This window comes from Polypterus senegalus, chromosome 16 (assembly GCF_016835505.1).
Source record: "Polypterus senegalus isolate Bchr_013 chromosome 16, ASM1683550v1, whole genome shotgun sequence".
Lineage (NCBI taxonomy): Eukaryota > Metazoa > Chordata > Cladistia > Polypteriformes > Polypteridae > Polypterus > Polypterus senegalus.
In genome coordinates, this window is record NC_053169.1 from 3,938,665 (window position 1) to 3,960,761 (window position 22,097).

A 22,097-nucleotide genomic window follows, 5' to 3' on the forward strand; every position below is an offset into this window, starting at 1 on the left:
GACCCACCTACCCGATGATTCCAGTGCTCCTCTATCAGAGGTGGCAGACAACCTGGCAGTAGGGCAGTGGCACCGAGAGAGAGAGGGCGAGAGAGAGAGTTAGTGCTGAGGACTAACAGCAGAGGTGCAGCCTGCACAGCTAATCAGCAGCTCTAGTCAGGGTGAGCTACACTGAAGTGGCGAGCCCTCTAAAGCTGAGACCGAAGGGGCACCTCCACAGTTTAGGGGTCCTGGAACTAAAGGCTCGAGCTCCCCCTGTTATTTTATTAATCCTTGGAATCCTAAGCAGACCGCCATCTTGAGATCAGATTTGTAAGTCCGGATAATAAGTAAGCCGGATTTTGAAGTCTGCCCTAAACTTACCCGGGAGCGAGGGTGAGGACGTGAGGACTGGAGTTATCTGTTCGTATTTTCTTGTTCTTGTAATAATTCACAAGTAAGAGCGGCAGTCTGGTATAGATGGCCGGTTAGCACCAGGAGCACCAGGGTGAAGGGTCTCCAAGGCAGCTGGAGGAGCGCTGAAGGAAGTGGTAAGCGGGTTCACGGCCATCTGCTCCTGGTAAGTGTAGTGAGAGCCAAGCCGGGCATCGTGCCGCTCTGTGCTTCTCCATTGGTCCTTCCTCACTTGTCTTTCTCTGCTCATCTCTCATGCCTTCCACATTCTGATGTCTTCCTCTCTCATTTCTCTACCAGTGATCAGTTGTGGAGACCCTGGCATGATTGCCAATGGAGTGCAGATGGGAAGCAACTTTGCGTTTAACAAGACGGTCCTTTACCAGTGTAACCCCGGCTACAGCATGGAACCCCCTGCCTCCTTCGCTTTACTGTGCACGAAAGATGGAACCTGGAACCAGACCAAGCCCGTCTGCAAAGGTGGGCACCAGTGGCGGCATGGCGGAAAAATGAAAAGCTGCAACTCGGTGGGAGAATGACTAACAGGCCTTTCATGGGTGCCTCAGCAGTCAGGACCCCCGCTTGGCACACAAGGGCATGTGTTTGTTTTTAATGGGCAGCTTACGTGTGGCGATTCCGCTATGAGTCCATTGGTTCAAATTTACATTGGCATTCCTAATGGTGCTGAAGTGACTCGTGTTCTCCAGCTGGTGCCATCTTGTTTGGTTTATGGGCACCGCCATTGGTGGACAGTTGCTGTGCCACTGCTTAAGGTGTAATGTGACATCAGCCTCGCCAGTTTAACTCGGGCAGCAGACATGAGGGGCTCAGGAGGGATGTGAGGGGCTGTCCCCACACGTACCCTTGTGACCTTCAGGAGGGACCCTCGTGACTTCTGTGAGGTGCTGCAGCTTACCGTGACGAGGCTGTTGGTGGCACAGGGACAGTTAATTGATGATCAGGACACAACACTTTGATGGCAGGCCTGCTCTGTGGACTTCACTTCAAACACAACACGTGGCGTTCTGATGCCAACCTCATCAGGCATCCGCTTTGTCAAACGCGCTCTAAGAAAGGTGACTTGGTGATTTTATTAAGTGCACACTGTGACTTAGGTGGGCATCACAGCAAAGTAAAGACTTCCTTGAAGTGCCCATGAAGTGCTGCTGCATGACACAGAGTGTCATGGATTGACTGGCATCCCGGCTGGAATGCATGCCATTCCCCCTTCTGGACGGGAGGCTAATGTAAAGGATGGTAATGAGGAGAGGCATGGCACTCCCTACCTCAGCCTGGAGACTGGCATGGAGGGTGTGCTAGGACTGGCATTGTGGCTGGGAGGTTAGAAGAAGGGATAGACTGCGGGTGGTTACTTCCCAACTTCCCAAGCTTAGGTGGCAGCACCCCCCTGTCTGGACACCTGCAGGGCAGCATGGGAAATTGCAGTTCTGTAGCGATGCCCTGCTGGGTTCAGTAGGTGCCACCCTTGGGCTGTTCCAGGGTGGTTCTGCCTGACCCAGAAGTGCTTTCTGGACACAATGGCTTGGCTGTGGTCGGTGCCCTTGGGGGATTCGGAGTCGGAGAGGACAACAGGACGGGACGCTTGTGCCCCACCAAGTACAAGAGACCCCTAAGCAGGTGCGTCTGTGTGCATAAAGCGCTCATCTGAACCCGGGACTCTGTGTAGTGGTGGCTGGCGCTTTGGGCTCAGTGACGCCCCCTACAGGCCACAACAGGTGATAAAACAGGACAGCGGGACCACATCTTTAAAGTGGGACCACACTGGCGTTAAATCAGCAATCCCGCTACATGACAATGTGTCTGAAATTGCTGCATCTTTAAGAAGTGCACAGGTGGCACAGGTGCCACTGGGTGGGCACACAGAATCTCCCCAAACGGAGAGCAGAAAGCCAAGTCACGCCAGCTGAGCTTTGTCACACATGTTGCCAGTTGAGTTTACAGACATAGAGGGGTGACAGTTCAGAGACACCAGCCGCCCCCAAAACGGCGGGCACAACGACGTGAACCTGAGAGGGCAAGCGACTGAGCTGAGCGTGTGTGTAAATGCTTGTCTCGCCACAGGCGGTCACACGGGCACCGTTTCCAAGCATTGACCCCTTAGAGGAGTCGAGACAGCGGCGGGCGTGAAACGGTATTTACGGTGAGAAGACCGAGACGTGAGGCGATGCGTTTAAATGCCTGGTATGCGGCGACACAGACGTAGACTCGATCGGCCCAATTGGTGCGCGCCATACAAACTGTGTTCGTCCCTGGCACAGTCCGCATGGGCACACGCTCTTGTAATGGATGCGCATTTCACGCCCAATCTGATGAGCCCCAAGGACGCCCTGAAGGGACTTTTGTTGCAGATTTACATTTAATTGAAGTCACCAAAGATTTGATTCTCTCTTCGAGATTCTCCTACGGTGAAATAATGAAACAAATGGCAACGAGCGGGCTATGCAAATGAGCAGCGGGCTATGCAAATGAAGCAGTGCGGTCTGCTCTGGAGGGCAGAGATGAGGAGGGGGGCAAAAAGTAGGAGGATAGCGAGAGTGCGGGGTGGGCCGGTGGGCAGAAGGCACATGAAGGGAGGTGCCCTTGGCAGAGAGAGAGAAGTTCACGGAGTGCAGTGGGCACAGCAGGCGTGGCACATGTGAGTATGAGAGAAGAGAGGGCCTGTCACTCTGGTGACAAAGAAGAGACAGGGGGGTTCATTAGTCGGTCATAGTAGCGGGTTTGGTGGGCCAGCAGCGTCTCACCTGGGATTTCAAGCCCCCAGCACCCTTGTTGGTCTCCCCTGCCAGGTTGTGGTCGCTGCCATGTTTGAGATAATCCAATGCGCCCTGTCACTGTCCTGTCACTGCAGCCATTGTCCCTTTTTTTGGATGAATTGTGCATTATATTTGTTGTCACTCGTCAAAGTGGCCCCAATGTCAAGTGTGAGGACAAGCACATTGACCTGTGCTGGGTCACATGTGATGACAGGAGGACGCCATCGACGTGCCCTATCTGTGTGACCTCTGACTTGCAGGTCCCATTTGAATGGGTGGGCGGGTCCCAATCATGTCACGGTGTGGACGGAGTTTAACTGGACCAGAGCTTGGGGACACTCCATTCTGAGGGCTTCAGCGATAAAAAACAGAAAATGACACGCTAGCAGAATGTCCAGTGGTGACACAAATCAACCTGACGAAGAGCCCAAATCCTACGATGAGCGGTCGAGAACGCAGAGCTGTTAGTAAAACTAAATAAGATCCCTGGGCTGAGTCCCCGGCGTCCTGCCCAAATCCTGGCGCTCATCTCCGGGGTCTGCTGATCCCTCTGCATGCTGGGAGTTGAAGTCCCTTTGTGATGAGAAGCTTGAATGTGAATATGTTGTGGGATTGTCACCTGAATGCTTTTTTTTTTTTTTTTGTCCCTTCCTTTTAAGCCATCACGTGCGGACCCCCACCCATGGTGCTGAACGGAAGACTGCAGGGGTCGGACTATCAGTGGGGCTCCAGCATCAGCTACAGCTGCTATGAGGGCTACCAGATCTCGGTGCCCGCCGTGCTCACCTGCGAAGGCCACGGCGTATGGAGGGGGGAGCTGCCGCAGTGTCTACGTAAGTCACCGTCAATCAGTGGGGTAATCAGGGCAGGTGGGGGACCCCAGTGACTTCCCATCAACATGCAGACCCACCTGTCAAACCCAGCAAAGCTGACAAGATTAGCAAACAATCTGAGCAGAATTCAGAAAACAAACTCGCCAAAATCAATCAATCAATCAATCAATCAATCAATCAATAAGTGAGTTGGGTCAGCCAGGACTTGTCCAGAAAGTGCCAGGGGCTGCACCGCCATCTCTTCACACGTCAGTGGTGAGAGTCACATGACAGAGGCACAGACGTGGACTATCAAGCCACAGCTAAGATGCCCCCAAAGTGGCAGCAGGGGCAGCGGGGGCACAGTCTTGCCGTCATAACAACACAAATGAGAGTCGATGTAAACACACATGAAGTGTGAGGGCAGAACACAACAGGAGCGCCCAGAAGAATCCTGCCAACTACGCTGAAAGGACACCGAAGTGCTGGCTGGTCATACCAGTGCCACAAAAGATGGCGGCACTTTTGCATTCCAGGATGTCATGAGTTTCCTGAGTGATTTTGTGGTCATTTTATGCCAGTTGGGATGGACCCCAGTAGACCCCTGTGACCATGTTCAGGACCACCCCGACTATTGTTAGTCTAGCTGACATGGTTTTGGTTACCACAGCCATTGCTGGGCACATGACCAGTGTGTTTGGGGTGTCTCGTGGCATGCCAATCTATGCCACTATAAACCATGGCACTGTGGTACAGTCAACATCCAGGTATTTCAGATCAGTTCCCAAAATGAAAAGCAGGAGAGGACTTGACTCACCAGTTCAGAAGATGTGGACCTCAGCTCGAGCGGGGAGCTGGCAAACAACAGAAAATGCCCACAATTCTACCAGAAAGCTACACAAGGGGGAGGATGACCGTAAACCCCTTCCTTGAAAACAAAAGGGCTACAAAAGATCTTTATCAAAAAAAAAACAAAAAAAAAAAAACCAAACAAAACAGGAAACACAAGAATGAGACATAAAGGAGCTGCCAAAGAGTCGATCCACGGCAACGGAGTCCCGATACCCAATCTGTGGGCAGAATCCAAGGAAAGACGGGAAAGAATTTCACAAAAGCGAGTAAATCTGAAGAGTAATGAGAGCGCTTAGTGAACTCCAGCGCTGCTCCGGAGCCTCCTCGGCCGACTTCAGACACCAGGAATAGCCAGGGGGCGGAGTCAGCAGGGATGGCATCGGGGCTCCACCCACACAAAGAACCGAGGCCCACTTCGAAAACCGTCACAGAATAGCGGATGTCATGGAGAGGAGCGAAAAATATGGAAAATAACACTGAGATCAAAAAAGGGAGGCGAACACAAAGCATTCTGGAGCAGAACTGAGGGGTGAGTGTGTGTGTGTGTGTGTGTGTGTCAGCGTGAGTGTGTCAGCGTGAGTGTGTCAGGGTGTGTGTGTGTGTGTGTGTCAGTGTGCGTGTCAGCGTGTGTGTGTGTGTGTATCAGCATGGGAGTGTCCACATGAACATCTCTGCTCCAGGCTCCGGTTCTGCTCACAGGGGACGGGCAGACCCTCACAAACACGCCAAGACTCGGTGCCCCTCTGAGTAACGTTTGTCACCAGATGCCCAAAGCACCAAGGCCTCGTTCATAGAGGGAGGCAAATCAAAAAGAGACAAAACAAGAGAAGCCTGTCAGACCTTCACAGTCCTTGAGCAGCCACAAGGTGCACGACACTGGCCTTGATGATGCAGTAGTGCCACCTCAGCGCCACACCTCAGCTCACCTGCAGCGCCAAGGGAACACCAAATGGCAGTGACCTCTGAAACACAAGATGGCGCCACTGAACTCCAGCAGACACGAGTCCTACACCTGAGAAAACCCAATAGTGGGGCAAACAAGCAAACGAGGAGGTCATATCTAATGGGGGTCTCGAAAAACTTGGCATCGGGGGAGGGGTGCAACAAGCGCCCAAACCAAACCTGAAATGGAAGTCCAAGTCGAGAAGGAAGTGGGCAGAACCTCCCAAATTAGGAGAGAAGTTAACTTTTCTTGTGTTTCGTTCGATGTCAGATGTCACCCCATAAAAGCTTTTGGCTTCCGATCAGCCTTTGGGGTCTCTAAGCTGCCCGCTGACCCCTCGGCTTTGGTTGCTCACCTGCCCCTTTTCACGTTGGCGTCGTGTTTGCACGGTCAGAACGCACAGAAAATGAAAGAAAAGCCAAACACACAAAGTTACCCTTCAGGCCATGGAAGTCCCAGAGGTGGATGGTGCCCTCAGTTACCTGCGCCCTCTGATGCCTCCCTTGCCACCTGAACAGCCACTAACTGATTTTCATGGCTTCTGTCTGTCAACAGCAATCCTGTGTGGAGACCCTGGCATGCCGGCCGAGGGCTATCTGGATGGCAAGGCCTTCACCTACAGGTCTGAGGTGTCCTTCCGCTGCCGATCCCCGTTTGTCTTGGTGGGCTCCTCCAGGAGGGCCTGCCAGTCTGATGGAATGTGGAGTGGAGTCCAGCCCACCTGTGTTGGTAAGGGTGCTCTTTTTATTTGACTGGCATGCTTTGAACTCTTGTACTTTATTAGATCAGTTAGCCAACATGGGCAGCACTTTTACAAAGAAGACGGTGTCATTGTGAGTGTGTGCCAGGGGGGCAATAGCCTGGTCCTCTGCAGTCCACATGCAAACCCACCAATGGTGATGAAAAAAGTCAAACAGGTGGGAATTAGATGGAAATTCTTAGCTCACCAGTAAAGCTGAGAGGCGGGCATTGTGACCACCACCTGTGCCAAAGGCCCGTCAAAGCCCATGCCACTCTCAGCACCATCGACAAGACGCCAGGCCCAAATGCCTCCCACTTAACTCAAACAGTGCAGCTCCATGCTGACCAGTCAAACCGCTGACCATTGACCACCACTGTTCTCGGCTGAATTTTGTTGCTTGTGAGACCCCCAAAAGTCCCAGACCCCAAATTGAACTCATTTGCAGTTCACACCACATTGGGCCCTCAGCTCATTTCTGTAGTGGTGGTGAGTTTTCAATTGAGGCCCACATGTGACCTCTGAGGAGGCCACCAACCTTCTCAAAGCCATCGAAGAGGACCACCCAGCAGGACTCTGGACTCAAATTCGAGAAAACCTGCTAAGGAGACGTGAGCTCAGGGTGGCCCCCTTCATCGAGAGGGCCAGGTAGCAGAAGTCTTCAGCAATAATGATGAAGAACATCTGAGCTGACTGAGGGTCCTGCACTTCTGTCTGAGGGCACATTCAGCCCATCAAGACTGACTGCGCCACGCTGGGTGCTTCAAATGGAAACTCTCATCAGTCTGCCATCAAGAGGGCACTTGAGCACTGGTTGGTCATTCACTTACTTAAAATGGCAAACTCCACGACACCGCAGTGCTGATGATGAGTTGGGACTCCCACAGGAGCTCATTGTCCTAAAGTGACAAATGGCCACCTTTGTTTTTAGCACCTGAACTCACCTCAGCTGTGCTGTGCATTCAGGTCTCTGCTGCCAGGAGCATCTCTTTGGTTTGCCACCACTGCCACCGCGCGACTGCTTCTTACTCTTTAAGTTGAAGTTGGCCTGTCACATGGATATCAATGACCATATTGGAATATGCTGGTGGGGGAGGAAGTGGGGGGTACAGTTGTAGGAGACTCGAAAATGGGGGGCTGCATGAATGATGACAGACAACGATATGCCACTCTAAAAGGCACTCAGAAACACGGGGGCAACGGGCAGCTGAGATTTGGGTGGGCTTGTGGGCACAAACTCAAATGCCCCCAGCCTGCCTTGTGCAGTGACCTCTGAACGTGTAGCGTGCTGCCCTGTGACTGCTGTGACAATTCATGATGTCCTCTCGTTATCTTCTTTTCTTAGATCCTGCCTACAACATGTGCTCTGACCCTGGAACTCCACACTACGGATCACAGAATCGCTCGCAAGGGTATGAGGTGAGGGGTCTCATCCGAGAAAGTAGAGTGACGGGGATCACGTCTCTGGGTGGTCTTTCATGTCAATCCATTGATCTGTTGTTCACATCCATCCATCCTAAAGCACCTTAATAGAATTCTACTTTCTGTTATACAGTATAGTGCCTTTCACATTTATACTGTATGTCCATCTGTCTGTCTGTCTAATAAATCTGACTGTACGTCAGGCACATTGTACTCTTCATACCATCAGTAGATGGAGTCATTTATTATATAGTGCCTTGCACATCTGTTTATTATATAGCGTGTTTCATACTTATGTGGATTATATACTGCCTGTCACATCTGTCTACCTATGTAGTATATAGTGCCTTTAACAACTAATCGTCCTATAGTATCGTCACAATCATCTCATTGTACGCTGCAGCGTGCATTTAACATCTATCATTATATAGCGCCTTCTATCTATCTATCTATCTATCTATCTATCTATCTATCTATCATTATATAGCGCCTTTCACCTATCTATCTATCTATCTATCTATCTATCTATCTATCTATCTATCTATCATTATATAGCACCTTTCACCTATCTATCTATCTATCTATCTATCTATCTATCTATCTATCTATCTATCTATCTAACTCTCTCTCTTTTGTGGTACCCTTACCATGTATCTATCATCTTTTTTCCTTTCATATGCCATTTATGTGTTAGACGGATATGTAACTCACTCTTTATCTATTATATAGCACCTTTCTATCTATTTATCTATCTCTCCATCTCTCTGTCTATCTTATATATCGGTTGTCCAGTTATCCTCCATATAGCGCCTCACACGAGCCTATCCGCCGCTGTATTCCAACTTGCCATGTGACCGTTTGAATTTTGTCAACAGGGCCCTCAGGCTGATGACAATCTGTGGTGTCCCCACCCCGGCGCCCCCACTCCGACTACCCCCCCCTCTCAGTCCGTTACTTCCGTGTGTCCCCCCACCCCCCAGACTACCGCGTGTACTCCCGAGCCCGAGCGGCGCGCTCCCGTCGTGTTGCAGTCTCTCGCCGGCCTTGTCCCCCTGCAGGGGGCTCGAGACGAGGCGCTTAATGCGAACAGACATGTCGCCGTGCTGCCGCGCTGGAGCTGCAGGTGATCTGTCAGGCCACGTAAATCACGTCGACTTCTCGCTCGGATTGCTGGCCGTTTCTGCAGTCGCCGGGGTGTCGTTTCCTGTCAGGGCGCATTGATTTGATGAGATGGCTGGCTGCTGCGTGTCTGAGAAGCGTCATTTTGATCTGAGTGCCAATTATGTGTACGATGATCTGGCCGTGCGTGTCGCCTTTCATCGGTCGGGGTAGGAGGGCCGTGCGGCGGACGTGTGGCACAGGTGACTGGATGAGTGGCCCACAGCGCGGGAGCGGCTAAGATAGCTGAACGTACAATCCGGAGGGGTCTAGAAAAATAAACGAAAATAAATAGAAAAAAGGGACGTCCTGTGCCCCCCTCGCCCTCCGTCACCCTCACAAACTCTTTACTTTCTGGCCTTGCCGACTCTGAAACTGGGCAGCCATATGGTTTGGGTGAGCTGACACTTTTTAAACGCATTGCCCCCTAGTGGACGCTGACTGTACTACACGCTTTATGTTTTATGGTCACCGATGATTTCTAGCCTAGCATGCCCCTCGTTTTGGCAGTGGGTGCTCACTGCGCCCAAATCATTTCAGCTGCCTGCAGAGGGGCACGTATGCCAGTTAGCTTTGTCCTCCACAACAGCCTGTTGCAGGGTTTAACGGCACACGCTTGGCTGGCACAAGCACAGGGTCCCAGGCCTGCCATGGTGAGCTGTTGCCTTTTAGGACAGCAGCCATTTCAATGGGGTGCCAGCCCTAGTCTCTGCCGTGAAGGTGAGTAAGTGACCCTCACTCACATGGCCACATTGACCAGGCTGGTAAGAACGTCTGACAGTGTGGGGGGACACTGTGGTGGTCCCCTGTCTCTGATCTTTACGCTTTTCTCTGTCTTGCAGATTGGAAGCTCCATTTTCTTTAAGTGCAGGAAGAGCTACCACATCCTGGGATCGACGACGCGCACCTGCCGTCACAACCTGACCTGGAGCGGAGTTCAGCCGGAATGCGTCTGTAAGAGCACCACCTGACGGGGGCGGTGACAAGTGGGGACACGCAGGATGTCACTTACACGTCCTGATCACCACACAACATGTCACCACCCATGGGTGGGGTCCCACGATTAGTGCCCTCAAAAAGTGGGGACACTGGCCTTCCTGGGTGGGCACCATATGAAGAAAGGGAGTGTGGTGGTCTGACTGAGGGGGGCGCCGCCCTGCTTTGTTTTTCTGTTCTTTTCTTTTGTATTTTCTGTTATTCATTATTGGATTCATTTTGTTTGTTGTTTTCTGTTGTCTTCTTCTACGTTTTGTCTTTTCTTATCCGTTCTCTGTTGTTGTCCTAAGCCGCTCGTCTCTCTGGTTTTCCTCGTGTTCTGTACGTTGAGCCGGGGGGGTCGGGCCCCCCAACACCTTCACCCTACAGAAGGCCCAGAGGTCCTCAGTGCTGTTGCTGAGTCGTTGGCCTTCACGCGTGTTGTTTTGCACGTTTTTCGTTTTTCGTCTTCTGTTTTTTTGAGGTCGCTCTTAGTCTTCGGTTGCTTTTGCGTTTCCTCGTTTTGGTGTCCTGCTGATATTTGGATCTTTTTTCAAAGAAGCTTTGGTTGTTTGGTGCCAGGGGTGTTTGTGGTGCTCCTCTCCCTTTTAGCTGAAGGCCAAGGTGTCTTGCGGTGTGTAAGGCCCACCGAGTTTCATTTTCTTGCCATTAAATGTCAACTTTTGATTAAAAGGAAGATGAAAGGAGATTCATGAGGTGCGAGACCTCGGTGACAGAGGGACACAAGTGTGCCCGCTCAAAGACAGTTTGTCCAAATGTGGAAAAACAAATGAAAGAAACGTGAAAGTGAAACCCTGCCAGTCCGCAGGGGGTGGGGCCTGAGCACCTGAGTCAGCAGGCTCCGCCCACGGTGACATCACACGACCATTTAAAGTTAAAGTGATGTGAAATCGGACCCTCGGGAGATGTCACCTCAGCTTGAGGGGTCTCCTGCCATCTTGTTGCCATGTGTGCGGTTTGTCCCTTTTCCGTGTGCCAGTGTCACCTTAATGGTCTTTCTTTTGTGACTCGAGCCAACAGAGGACCACGTGTGCTGCGGGATTGTGTGCCCACCTGTTCTGTTCTGAAGCGCTTGGTTCCATTTGCTAGACGACGGAAACGTCTTGATGGTCCCCTCCATGCCTCATTGTCTTGGTTTTCTTACAGCTCACGCCTGCAGACAGCCGGAGAACCCCACGCACGTCGACGTCAAAGCTCTGGATTTGCCCACTTTAGGCTACACTCTGATCTACGCCTGCCAGCCTGGGTATTTTCTTGCTGGGGGATCCGAGCATCGGACTTGCAAGGCAGATGGCAAATGGTCAGGAAAACCTCCAATATGCCAAGGTAAGCAGGACCACCAGGCTTCACAGGTGCTTTCGTGGCTTTCACGGGCTCATCACAAATGCAGATGGCACATCCGAAAATGCCAACATTGTACCCCTGGGGTGGCATCTGTCATACTGGCTCAGCAAAGCGTGCCGCAGTTTGTGGGATGAAGGAAAAAGCAAAGAGCAGCGTGAACATGTGTGCGTGTGTGTGCGTGTGTGTGTGAGTGTGAGTGTGTGAGTGTGTGTGTGTGTGTGTGTGTGAGTGTGTGTGTGTGTGTAAGTGAGTGTGTGTGTGTGTGTAGTGAGTGTGTGTGTGTCTGTGTGTGTGTGTGTGTGTGTGTGAGTGTGTGTGTGAGTGAGTGTGTGAGTGTGTGTGTGTGTGTGTGTGTGAGTGTGTGTGTGTGTAAGTGAGTGTGTGAGTGTGCCCACTGACTGAAGGAGCCCATTGCGTTTATATAGAGCCTTTCCCAAACACCTCACAACCGGACACGTCTTCCAGTTTGGGGTGTAAGGTTCATTTAGAAGAAAATTGGACTTGGGGCCCGTGGCTTCAGGTGCCCCCCGTAAATTACGTCAGGTGGGCCCCCCCCCCTTAGGCTCAACACAGAAATACAAAATACAACAATAAAGAACAAAGTAAAACAAAGAACAACATCACCAGACTAGCGGAGAAATAACAGAACACAAAATGAACAAAATCCACCCAGGCACTGAGCTCGAGGCCGGGACCCTCACCACCTCTGAGACTAAAGCTGCCACGTTGCCCTCCAAGGGTCTCGCTCTTCGTGTTTCTGCTCCAATCTCTCAGTTGGGGGTCCTGCCCTGTCCTGGGTTCAAACGCTTCTTTCCTTTTGGATTCTTTGGTGTTCTCCAAACAGATGAGCCCCCCCAACAACCGCGGTCTTCTTCATCATCCTCAATCTTGTAACTCGTCTTCATCTGTAGACAGAGTTAAAAAAAGCAAAGGGCAGACCCTCTGCATGGCGCCCTCGAGTGGTCTGGGAGACTCCTAGTGTGGGATTCAGGCCTGCAGTGGTGGTCTGGTGGCTCCCCCTGCTGTCCACCTGCGGTATAACAATTTCTCTTTTTTATTGTTGGCAGCTGGGCCAAAAAATAACGGAAAATCCAAAAGCCATGATGTGGACATCCAGAAGAATAAATTCCGAGGTAAGCACTTGCTTATGTAAGTTTCTGTTTAGAAATGTGCCCGCCCTTTAAGGGACCCCATCGGAACCATAAAAACGTGTAAAGTGACCGACGATGTGACCGCTGACAAAGTTTACACAATTCTGAGGCATAAATGAGGCCAGGCAGACGTCACGCACCCTTAAGTCGACATGTGAGGCTGGAGTTCGGTAACTGGCATCGGGTACTGTCTCAGGCTCTGCCACCTTCTTGATTTTTGTACTGGAAATCAACTTGTTCCATTTTTAGATCAAATTCTGATTGTTGTTCAATAAAAGGAGCAAGTCAATCAAATATAGCGCCTTGCAGGATTTAAAAAAAAGAGAGAAGGTCAGCTAACAGGGCATAAAGGAGGAATGCGTGGTGCCAGCCCAGTGGATTTGTGCCCATTCATCCAGCTGGCAATCCCTAGAAGGATGACACACCAGAATGGAGGTTGTGTGACTGGGGTGGGCTCGTCCTTCTTGTAGGCCTCCCTGGCACTGAAGCTGCTTGTTTGAATGCCGAATGCCAGCTTATTCTGTTGGTGACACCTCAGTGATGTCATCGCCGGCTCGTTTGTGTGTCACTTTACACTTTAAATGTTTAAAGAGTCGGTCAGCAGCCAGAGGGCAGGGTGAAGCTCTCGGCTCTACCGCTGGGCACCGTGTGCCAACAGTCCTGTTAATCTGTCAGCCCAGTGGCAGTGCCCCGAGCTGATTGAGATGCGTATTTCACTTTTTATTTTGCACACGTGAGTGTCTGAGGGGCGTCACCGATGGTCAGGTCATATGAAGTGCCAGCGATGATGATGATGATGATGGACTCAATCATGAAGAGTCTGCTAACTGCTGACACATGCGTCCCAAGCAGAGCCACCGCCGAGTGGCATTTTGTACCGCGATGGCCCACCTGCACGAGGCGCCTTGTCGGTCAAAGAGGTTTTGACCAAAAATGATGCGCTGTTTCTTTGCACCCCCTGAATTCACCGGACCCCTCTGCCTGTGACTTCTTTGTGTTCCTTTAATGAAAACCGGAGATGAATAGAAATCCAGGAAAAGTCGCAGGAGGCGCTGGACACGACAACAAGAGGAACGGGAATGGCGGACGACTGGCTTGATCTTATAGGGCGTGAAGAGACGGCGACTCAAACAGAACTGCTGTAAGCTGTGTGACGACGTGTCCTTTTAGTCGTTTTCTTACCCCCCCCACCCCACTGCTGGGGGGTCCACCCTGAGCCTTGCAGGGTCTTCCTCCCTGAGTCCTCCTCCCTTGTCCACGGCATCTTATCAACCCTCTCTGTCGTACTTTGTGCTTCTCCATGGAGGACGCAGTCCATTGTCTGCTGTAGAATTTCCACATGAAACAACACCAAACCCCCACGTCCCCCCGTCCCCCCGTCCATACATGGAACCCCCCACACCCCCCTCTGTTTGCTGACTCCTGCAGATGAGGCTGAGGATTCACTCGCTTCAGTGCTTCGCAACTTTGACTTTCATGACCCCTCACTGGCATCTTTAGGGCTCGGGTCAACATCTGTCAAGTTGGCAATGTGGGCATCGAACTACCAGGGCAACCACAGTACAGTGACAGTGACTGAACTAAAGGGGGGATTGTGAACTAAATCAGTCTGTCGAAAACTGGGAGCCATCCCCTCCTTGAGATGCCACAACCCTGGGCCAGCGCTCTGCCATTCCTGCACTCATCTGTTGTTGTCCGAGTGTCCGGCCCCCCGACGTGTTCCCGTTTCTGAGTCTCAGGACCCCGATGTGTTCCCATTTCTGAGTCTCCGGCCCCCCGACGTGTTCCCGTTTCCGAGTCTCCAGCCCCCTGTGTTTCCCTCGATTTCTCCCATTTTATCGAAGTCACATGGCGAGTACGTTGGGGGGTGTGAGGCAACAGCTGTATGGCTCTTTGTGTGCAGGTGGGCTGTGCTTGGGGGTCTTGCACTAATCAGGACCCCTGAGTGTGATGTCGCAGACTCTTCGTGTTCAAGTCAAGTCATGTGGTCCACACGGCCTTGATGTTCAATTTGACTTCACGTTGGACACGCTGGTCACCCAAGTCGTGCGCTCGACTGAAGAACAAGCGCCAGAGACAAACCCTCAATGGACTCTGCGTGATGGCACTTGGCACACTGAATCACCGGGCACAATAATCCCAGTGGACCCCCCTACTCGAGGGTTGTTGGCCAATTTGGTGAATATTTGGGTCCCCCCCCCGCCCCAGTGAATGTAGAGTCTGAGCTTCTTTAGTGTTTGAATGACTGGCACAGCTGGCATCGAAGAGAATTTCACGGAGGGCACTGGTGACTTCACCTCACTGGGCTTGGCGCTCACGATCGTTCAAAGCTCAGAATGCAGCGCTCTCGCCCACCACTGATTGGCGCTCTTTCTCCAGTCCCTGCAGATGTCTTTTCGATGAATTCTGCCTGGAAAGGAACCTACGAGTACCTCGGCAAAAAGCAGCCGGCCACCATCACGGTCACCTGGCTGAACGTCTCGACGAGCCAAGTCAACGCCTCACTGCTGGAGCACAGCGGGGTGCAGCTGCGACTCTCGGGTAAGATGGCTCTCCTTACTCTGTGTGTGTGTGTGTGTGTGTGTGTGGACGGGTGGCGCGGACTTGAAAATCCCAGTGGTGTGGGGCAGCCCTCCCAGCCAAGGTGCCATCTGAGTGGCATCTGGTTGTTCTGATGGTGCCACTGCCAGCCTCCTCTCGCGGCCCAAAGCAGTTATTGTTGTTCCTGTTTACCATGGGCCCCTCAACTCTTCTCCTTTGTTTCTGGGCTGAAGATGGCATTGAAGAGTTCAGCGGTGGTTTGGGTTTTTATGGTTTTGCCATCTCCCTTCAGAAGACCCCACTTCAGTCCAATGGTGACCACCCGTCCGCTCAAAGCACATGACACCCACTGATTTGAGGCTTTTATCCCATCACTGGGTCTCCGCATCTCATGTTGCCAAACTTGCCAGGCTAGACTGCCCTAGTTGGCACAGTGGCAAAGCCAGGAATGGAAATGAATTAATTATATGAGGAAGCAAAGACAATCAGGAGGTGTGCCAAACAAGCAGGACCCCCTAGCATGGCCTGGCGCTTCGCCAAAAAAACTCCCCCAGGGGACCCCAAACCCACCAACTTTACATGCCTGTGCCAAAGCCCAAAATGCCTTCTCAAATAAAGCGCAAGTGTGGAATGTACATAAAGACCACCTGGGGGACACAAATCACAGCTTGGGGTCTTCATCAGGACTCGCTGAGAATCTGGCGGAGAAAAGTCCGCAGTCCAAGACCACCAAGAAATTCACAGAAAGGCCATAAAGCCAATTAAGAGCTTGTGGGGGGAGTGGCGGCCCTGAGGCTGGGGGTCTGCGCTCGTATCCAGAAGGTTCAAAACCCCACTACTGCCAAAGAGGACCCTACTCTGGTGGGCCCTTTAGCGAGGCCCTTAACCTACACTTGCTCCAGGGGGCGCTGTACAGTAAGTTGTATAAAGACACCCAGGCTGCAAGTTGCCCCCTGAGTAGCCAGTTGCCCCCAAATCCTTTGGCTCCACCTGCCACTGCCCTTTCTGCACCTCAAGGTGCCCACACAGTTGTGTCACCTCGGTACTAAAATTCTGACTCTGGTGACAATGGTGGCTTTTAGACCTCGGACCCCATCTAGCATCTGCCACTCTACTGCAGCACACAATCAGGACCCCCGTCTTGCCACACTACGCTAATCAATCCAAGGAGTGGCCGGGGGTCCGCCCTTGGAGCCTCCAGCATGTTTATATTTATGTATACATTCAATGGGGGGCGGGTTGAGTGTGATGGAATACACTGGGGGGGTCATGGGGTGGCACAATCACACCGTTCAATGGCTCAGCGAGCGAGAGGTGCTTCATATCAACCGTTAAATTCTGGTACTGAAATGAGCAAAACGCTGGTGCCATCCCAGTAGGACTTCTTTTCTACTGGTGTGCCACGTGCGCCCAGTGCTCGGTCAGACACCACCGATGCCACTTAAGTGACCGGTGAGGGAGTGTCAGGAGGGTTTGGTCAAAATAAAGACATAGTAGGGCCTGAGAACATCAAGACGAGAGAGACGAGACCCCGGAGAGCAAGCAGGGACACTAGACCCGAGGAGCTGGCGTGACTTGAGTGAGGGTTTAAAAGAAACGAAAAGATTCTGAGCCATCACCCGACGTTAAGAGCGACCCAGAGGGAGACGTGCACTCATGCCAGCCTGGGGCTTCACAGACACGTGCAGTTGGTGACCAAGTGACATGGCGGACAGCGGGGCTGCCTTAGGTGCCTAGGAGTGGCGAGCTTTGCTGGGCACCACGGCCCGTTCTCTTCAGAGGGCTCCCCTCCATCCACAGGGTGGAGATGCCAGCCTGCCAACGTCCGTTCGTGTTGTGGCGTCAGATGGCGTATGGGTATGTAACTCCCCCGTGTTTCTCGTTGCACAGGCACCTATAAGAAGGAGGAGAGTCACCTGCTCCTGAAAGTCCACCAAATCCGAGGGCCTGTTGAGTTGTTTGTCAGCAAGTTCAAAAGTGACAGCTGGGCTCTGGACGGCTATGTGAGTATTTCGCTTTTCTTGCCGTGTGAGCTGCATGTTGTTTCAGGTCTGAACTGTACCACCTTGTCTGATTCGGCTCCTGGGGGGCCTTCTGGGGTGCCCCCCTTTGTCTCTTTGTCACATGATGCCAGCCTTGAACATGGCATGTGTGTCACAAATGGGATCCTCATCAGAGCAGTGCAGTAAACCCCTGGCAGTCTCTGACAGGACCGAAGTGACCCACCAAAGTGGACCTCACGTTGGTCAACCAGCAGGAGAAGAGACCCTCGGTGGGCCCGTTACTTTCTCTGATTTGACAGGAATGACTCGGGGAGAAGTGGCAGACACTGAGGGGGCAGCAAAGAGAATTCAAAAGGACGTGGAGGAGCCTGAGAACTGGACAGACGCCTGGACGGTGGAGCTCGATGTGAAGAAGTGCAGAGGAACGTCAGCTACAAAGGGACCACCGCAGAGGACTGGGGGGTTTATGTTCAGTCAGCACTGGAGGGGGCAGTAGTGAGACCACATCTGAGTGTCATGTGTGCACTTGTGGTCACCTCGTCACAAAAGCTGACATCAAGGGAGTGAAGGACATGTCCTGCTGGTACAGACTGACAGAGGTCTTCAAAATGCTCCAAGGTGGTGCTCAATTAGAATTCGGCCCACTTAAGGGTGAGTCACACAGGGTCAGGCTTAGGGAAGCACTGGGAGTTGTGGGAGCAAACCACCGAGACCTGGAGCTGAAGCTGAAGCCTGGACCACCAGCTACGAGCTCAACACATGAGTGACCCACACACCGGGTGGTCTCCTGCCACTTATCAGATTTCTGAGGTTTGTTCTCTTTCAGCCAATCAGCTTTAAACTCTGCCTCTGACATCACAAACGAGGAAGTAAACCAAAGAGCAGCCCAGCTGCCCCCCTCCCCCCAAGCTGAATCACAAAATGTCTGCCTTTGACTATGAAGTGATGTCAGAAGACGTGTTTAAAGCTGATTGGCTGAGAGAGGAACAACAATGAGATCAGCTGCACCGCCAAGCACCCACCCTCACGGTCTCCATAAGACCTCCAAACCACTCCATCCCAAGTTGGCCAATAAGTCACAGAGCGGGCAAAAGCATGGAGCCCTGGCTCTGAAGTGGACAATGCAAGAAGCGCGGGACTCAGGGCAGCGGGTGAGTGGCATTTGAAGCCCTGAGCAGCAGTGGGCCAACTGGGAATCTCATAGGGGAGGCTGTAACCAGGGGCACTACTGGGGTGGTGGGCACTGGAAGATATTGGAAGGGCAACTAAACATTAAAATAAGATGACATGTTCTTTTTATTGGTTTTGTATTGGGTGGGCAGACAACTCTTTTGAGTGGGCATGGCTACACCAACACACACACACCCTCCTCTGACCCCAGCTGTTAGCTGCAGTTGGTCAGTTACCCATGATGACAGACAGGAGGTAAAATCAGTAAGGCAGAGTCTGAGGGGGCACAAAAGGGGCATCGTGGGTGGGGCTCCACATCTGACAGTCAGTGGGATAGGAAGGGGCTCTGCAATGTTAGATGGATTGAAGTCCTTAGGCAAAGAGACAGGGAGAGGAAATTAGTGGGGGGGGAGGGGGGGATAGTATGGCAGAGGAACAACCCTGACGTCTGGTGCCAGAAATCTTTAAGGTGGGTACATCATACCCCCAACCAAACCCCGCCAACGTCCCACCAAAGAGAGTGAGCTCAGGGCTCCTGTCCTGTGCCTGTATTCGCTTTCCTAAACTCCTGTTTAAATAGCCACACTTCAGCCTAGTGCTGGTTTTCCCTTATCAGCTCGGTGGTTTGGTTATCGTCTTTGCTCACACAGTTTACTCCCTTCAACGTCACACGTTATCTGGGCTCAAATTCAATTTTACAAACCCCCATTGCAGTAGAAAATCATTTGAATCCTGCCGACTACGCCAAGTGTTCATGAAATGTGCTTTAATCTCTAAGGTTCTTTTTATTGTGGTAGACAAGTTGCTACTAGAAATGCCTCAGTGATCACTCATGGGTTACACGTGGACCCCACGGCTCTGACTTACGTGACATTCACTCATCACTCCCCCCTCAAACACTGCGGTGGTCCGGGGCCTGAAAAGCGGCCTGTGACAGGGCAGGGATGAGCCCATGACAAGGTGACAAAGATGGGAGGTGTGGACGTCCTGCTGGCACCCCCCTCTGCTGCCCGTCTCTCAGGATGTGTCCGCTGCGCTTGGCTCCACCCCTTTTGGGTCATGCCGTGAGTGGCGCCCTCTGCAGGCCGGGATGCTGCCTCGTGGAAGCGGCTGCCATGATGGGCCCATCACCAAGTGAGACGTTTCTTCAATCTGAAGCATCTGATCGGATATTCCGAGTTAATTTCCCATTCAAAATTCAGAACGGCGCCCCTGACGTCCTCCTCCTCCTCCTTCTTGCTGCCCTTCTCTCACGTTTGTTTTCCTCTTTTTCGTATCGAAGGTCTCTGCTGATTCTGAAAACAGCGGGTTTGTCTACCAAGGAGTCGTTCACGGCAAGGACTTTGGAAAATTCCGACTGATACGACAAGGTAAGGAGAATAAAAGGAGCTGCGCCTTGGGGGGCCGACCGGGGAGTCTGGACTGTGTGGGGGGCTGTCAGGAGTCGAGGCTTGGTGTCCTCAAACGTTCCTCGTGTTTACCGCCATGCTTTGCTCTTTGTTGACGCCATTTTGATGAGGTCTTTGTCATTGGCTTTTGTCCCCAAACTAGAATACCGAGCAGGCCGTGCCACCATCTTTTATAGGTTCACAGTGATGACGTCAGGTGTCACGAGGCCCACTGAACACCGCGTGACCGAAAGCAAATGAGTGAGTGACAGAGTCATGAAAATGACCTCACCAACATGGCTCTGAAAAGACCCCAGAATGAAGTGAGCTGGGGGTCAACATCTTCAAAGCTGCCAGCTCAGATACTCGTACCCCGATGACATTACAGGTCATGTCCCCTCATGTGACACACTGAATGGACACAGTGATGAAAGTGACCTCACCAAAATGACCGTGCAAAAGCACAAAAATGGGGGCTGACGGTAAAGCTGAGCCGGCGACGATGCGGTGCCACCATTAGGAGGTCCATTGTGGTGATGGCCTCGTGTGTCGTGACACCAGCATCCGCAGTAATCACAAGAGAGCAGACACTCTGTGAGCGGGTGGTCTGCATGACCAGTAGGGCTGCTCACCACAATGTCATCTGAAGAGGCCCAAAGCGTCGTGAGCTGGCAGTTACTGTGCCCAAAACAAGCAGAATAAGAAGGCTCTGCTGCCATCTTAGATACTCCTAGGGTGGCTGTCATCGTGAACACGTCCACAACGAGGACGATGGGAATGCTGTGCTGCCATCTTAGATAAATGTCACACCAGCATCACCTGGCAATCTGCACGCTGAATGGTCCCAGTGACGAAGATGACCTCACTAAACTGGCACTCAAAGATGGCATCACTTGTCATGACACCAGTGTCACATGACCAAAAATGGCTGCCCAAGCCAGTGCAGTGACAGACGTGTCGTGAGCGGGTAGTCAGCGCATCCAAGAGGAACTGCCAAGGCAGGCCAAAGAAGCTGGCAGGGGGTCTGAACAGGGGGTCCAAAGCCTGAAGGGTGTCAAAGTCACCAAAGTGGCAGTCGTAACCAGTAAGTGCCTGAAGCACAAAGTTGCCCACTGGAGCCAGCCGTGCCACCTGACGCGGTCTCTGCGATTCGTGAAAGGTGATGCCCGATGTTGCTAAAGGCGCAGTGGGCACATAAAAAGTGAGGCTGCACCAGTGAGCGCAGCGACAAATACTGAAGCGCAGTGAGCCGAGAGTCGACCTTCATGGCGAACCTCAAAGTAATTAAGGAAAACGATCCGCAGCGGCGGCCCGTGACAGCTGAGACAGGAGCTTCGGTGGTCCGGTGGGCCAGCAGGCCGAGTAAGAGCGGCCCCTCAGGGCTCACGCACCTCAATGCCACCGCGGCTCCTTCTTCGTTGCCTCTGTCAGACGCGTCTGATGTTCTAACTGGGCACATTGGAGCTCCTCGCCTGACTCATCAAGTCACCTGGCAGCTTCGCAAATACAAAGACGAGCCTATTAGTGCCAACATCAGAAAGCTGGCAGCTTTGGGGGACTCAGTTAATGCCGGAGTGGAGCCCAAGTGATGCCCGACACCAAGCAGGAGGTGAAAGAGGCAGCGAGGGGGCACTCAAGACGACATAGACTGGTGGGCGGAGAGCAGCCCCTGCAGTGACCACCTAACCAGTGCCATTTTCTGTTTCAGGTCTCGTGACGTCGGACACGGACTCGTCCAACCCGTACTATGGCACCAACAGCAGCTCCGTGGCAGCCGCCATCCTGGTGCCCTTCTTTGCTCTCATTCTGTCAGGTTTTGCCTTTTACCTCTACAAACACAGGTAAGGGGCTCGTCCTTGTCACTGGTGCCAGGTGGGTGGGCACTTTAGGATCCAAGTCAGGGGAGGGGAAAGTGGCAAAGACAAAGTGAAAGATGCACTATATATGAGACAGGTGGGTAGGAGAGGCACAATAGAACAGACGTGAAAGACACAATAGACGTGAAAGACACAATAGACGTGAAAGACACAATAGAACAAACGTGAAAGACACAATAGAATACAGGTAACACAGTAGATGTGAAGGGTGCTCTGTAGAGAGAGATTGCTGAGAAGGCGCTATATAATTATTAATTGATAGGAAAGAGTGCGTAATAAACTGAGGTGAAGTCATGTGAAGGGCATCACAGAGACATGGAGGTAGATGTGAAAAAGCACTGCGTGTGGAGGTGAAAGGCGCTATATAATACGCTAAGAGATATCAAGAGGAATATAACCAGTAAACAGAGAGACTGATGAGAAAGGCGCTATATAAATCAGTAGTCAGATGGGAAAGATGCTGTACAGATTGATAGACAGATTCATGTGAAAGGCACCACATAAACAGAAATACATGAAAGGCGCTATAAAGTA

At 52.0% G+C, this 22,097-nt stretch overlaps 1 protein-coding gene across 1 annotated transcript in view; it reads left to right on the plus strand.

Moving 5' to 3' along the window:
* LOC120517025 (CUB and sushi domain-containing protein 1-like) overlaps positions 1-22,097 on the plus strand; it is a 293,367-nt gene that overhangs the window by 267,896 nt on the left and 3,374 nt on the right. The window contains exons 59-69 of the mRNA XM_039739099.1: positions 694-873; positions 3,827-4,000; positions 6,330-6,503; positions 7,859-7,932; positions 9,936-10,047; positions 11,236-11,415; positions 12,501-12,566; positions 14,964-15,125; positions 17,016-17,128; positions 19,581-19,668; positions 21,395-21,527. Coding sequence (XP_039595033.1) covers positions 694-873; positions 3,827-4,000; positions 6,330-6,503; positions 7,859-7,932; positions 9,936-10,047; positions 11,236-11,415; positions 12,501-12,566; positions 14,964-15,125; positions 17,016-17,128; positions 19,581-19,668; positions 21,395-21,527 — 1,456 coding nt within the window. The remainder of the gene's footprint in view (positions 1-693; positions 874-3,826; positions 4,001-6,329; positions 6,504-7,858; positions 7,933-9,935; positions 10,048-11,235; positions 11,416-12,500; positions 12,567-14,963; positions 15,126-17,015; positions 17,129-19,580; positions 19,669-21,394; positions 21,528-22,097) is intronic.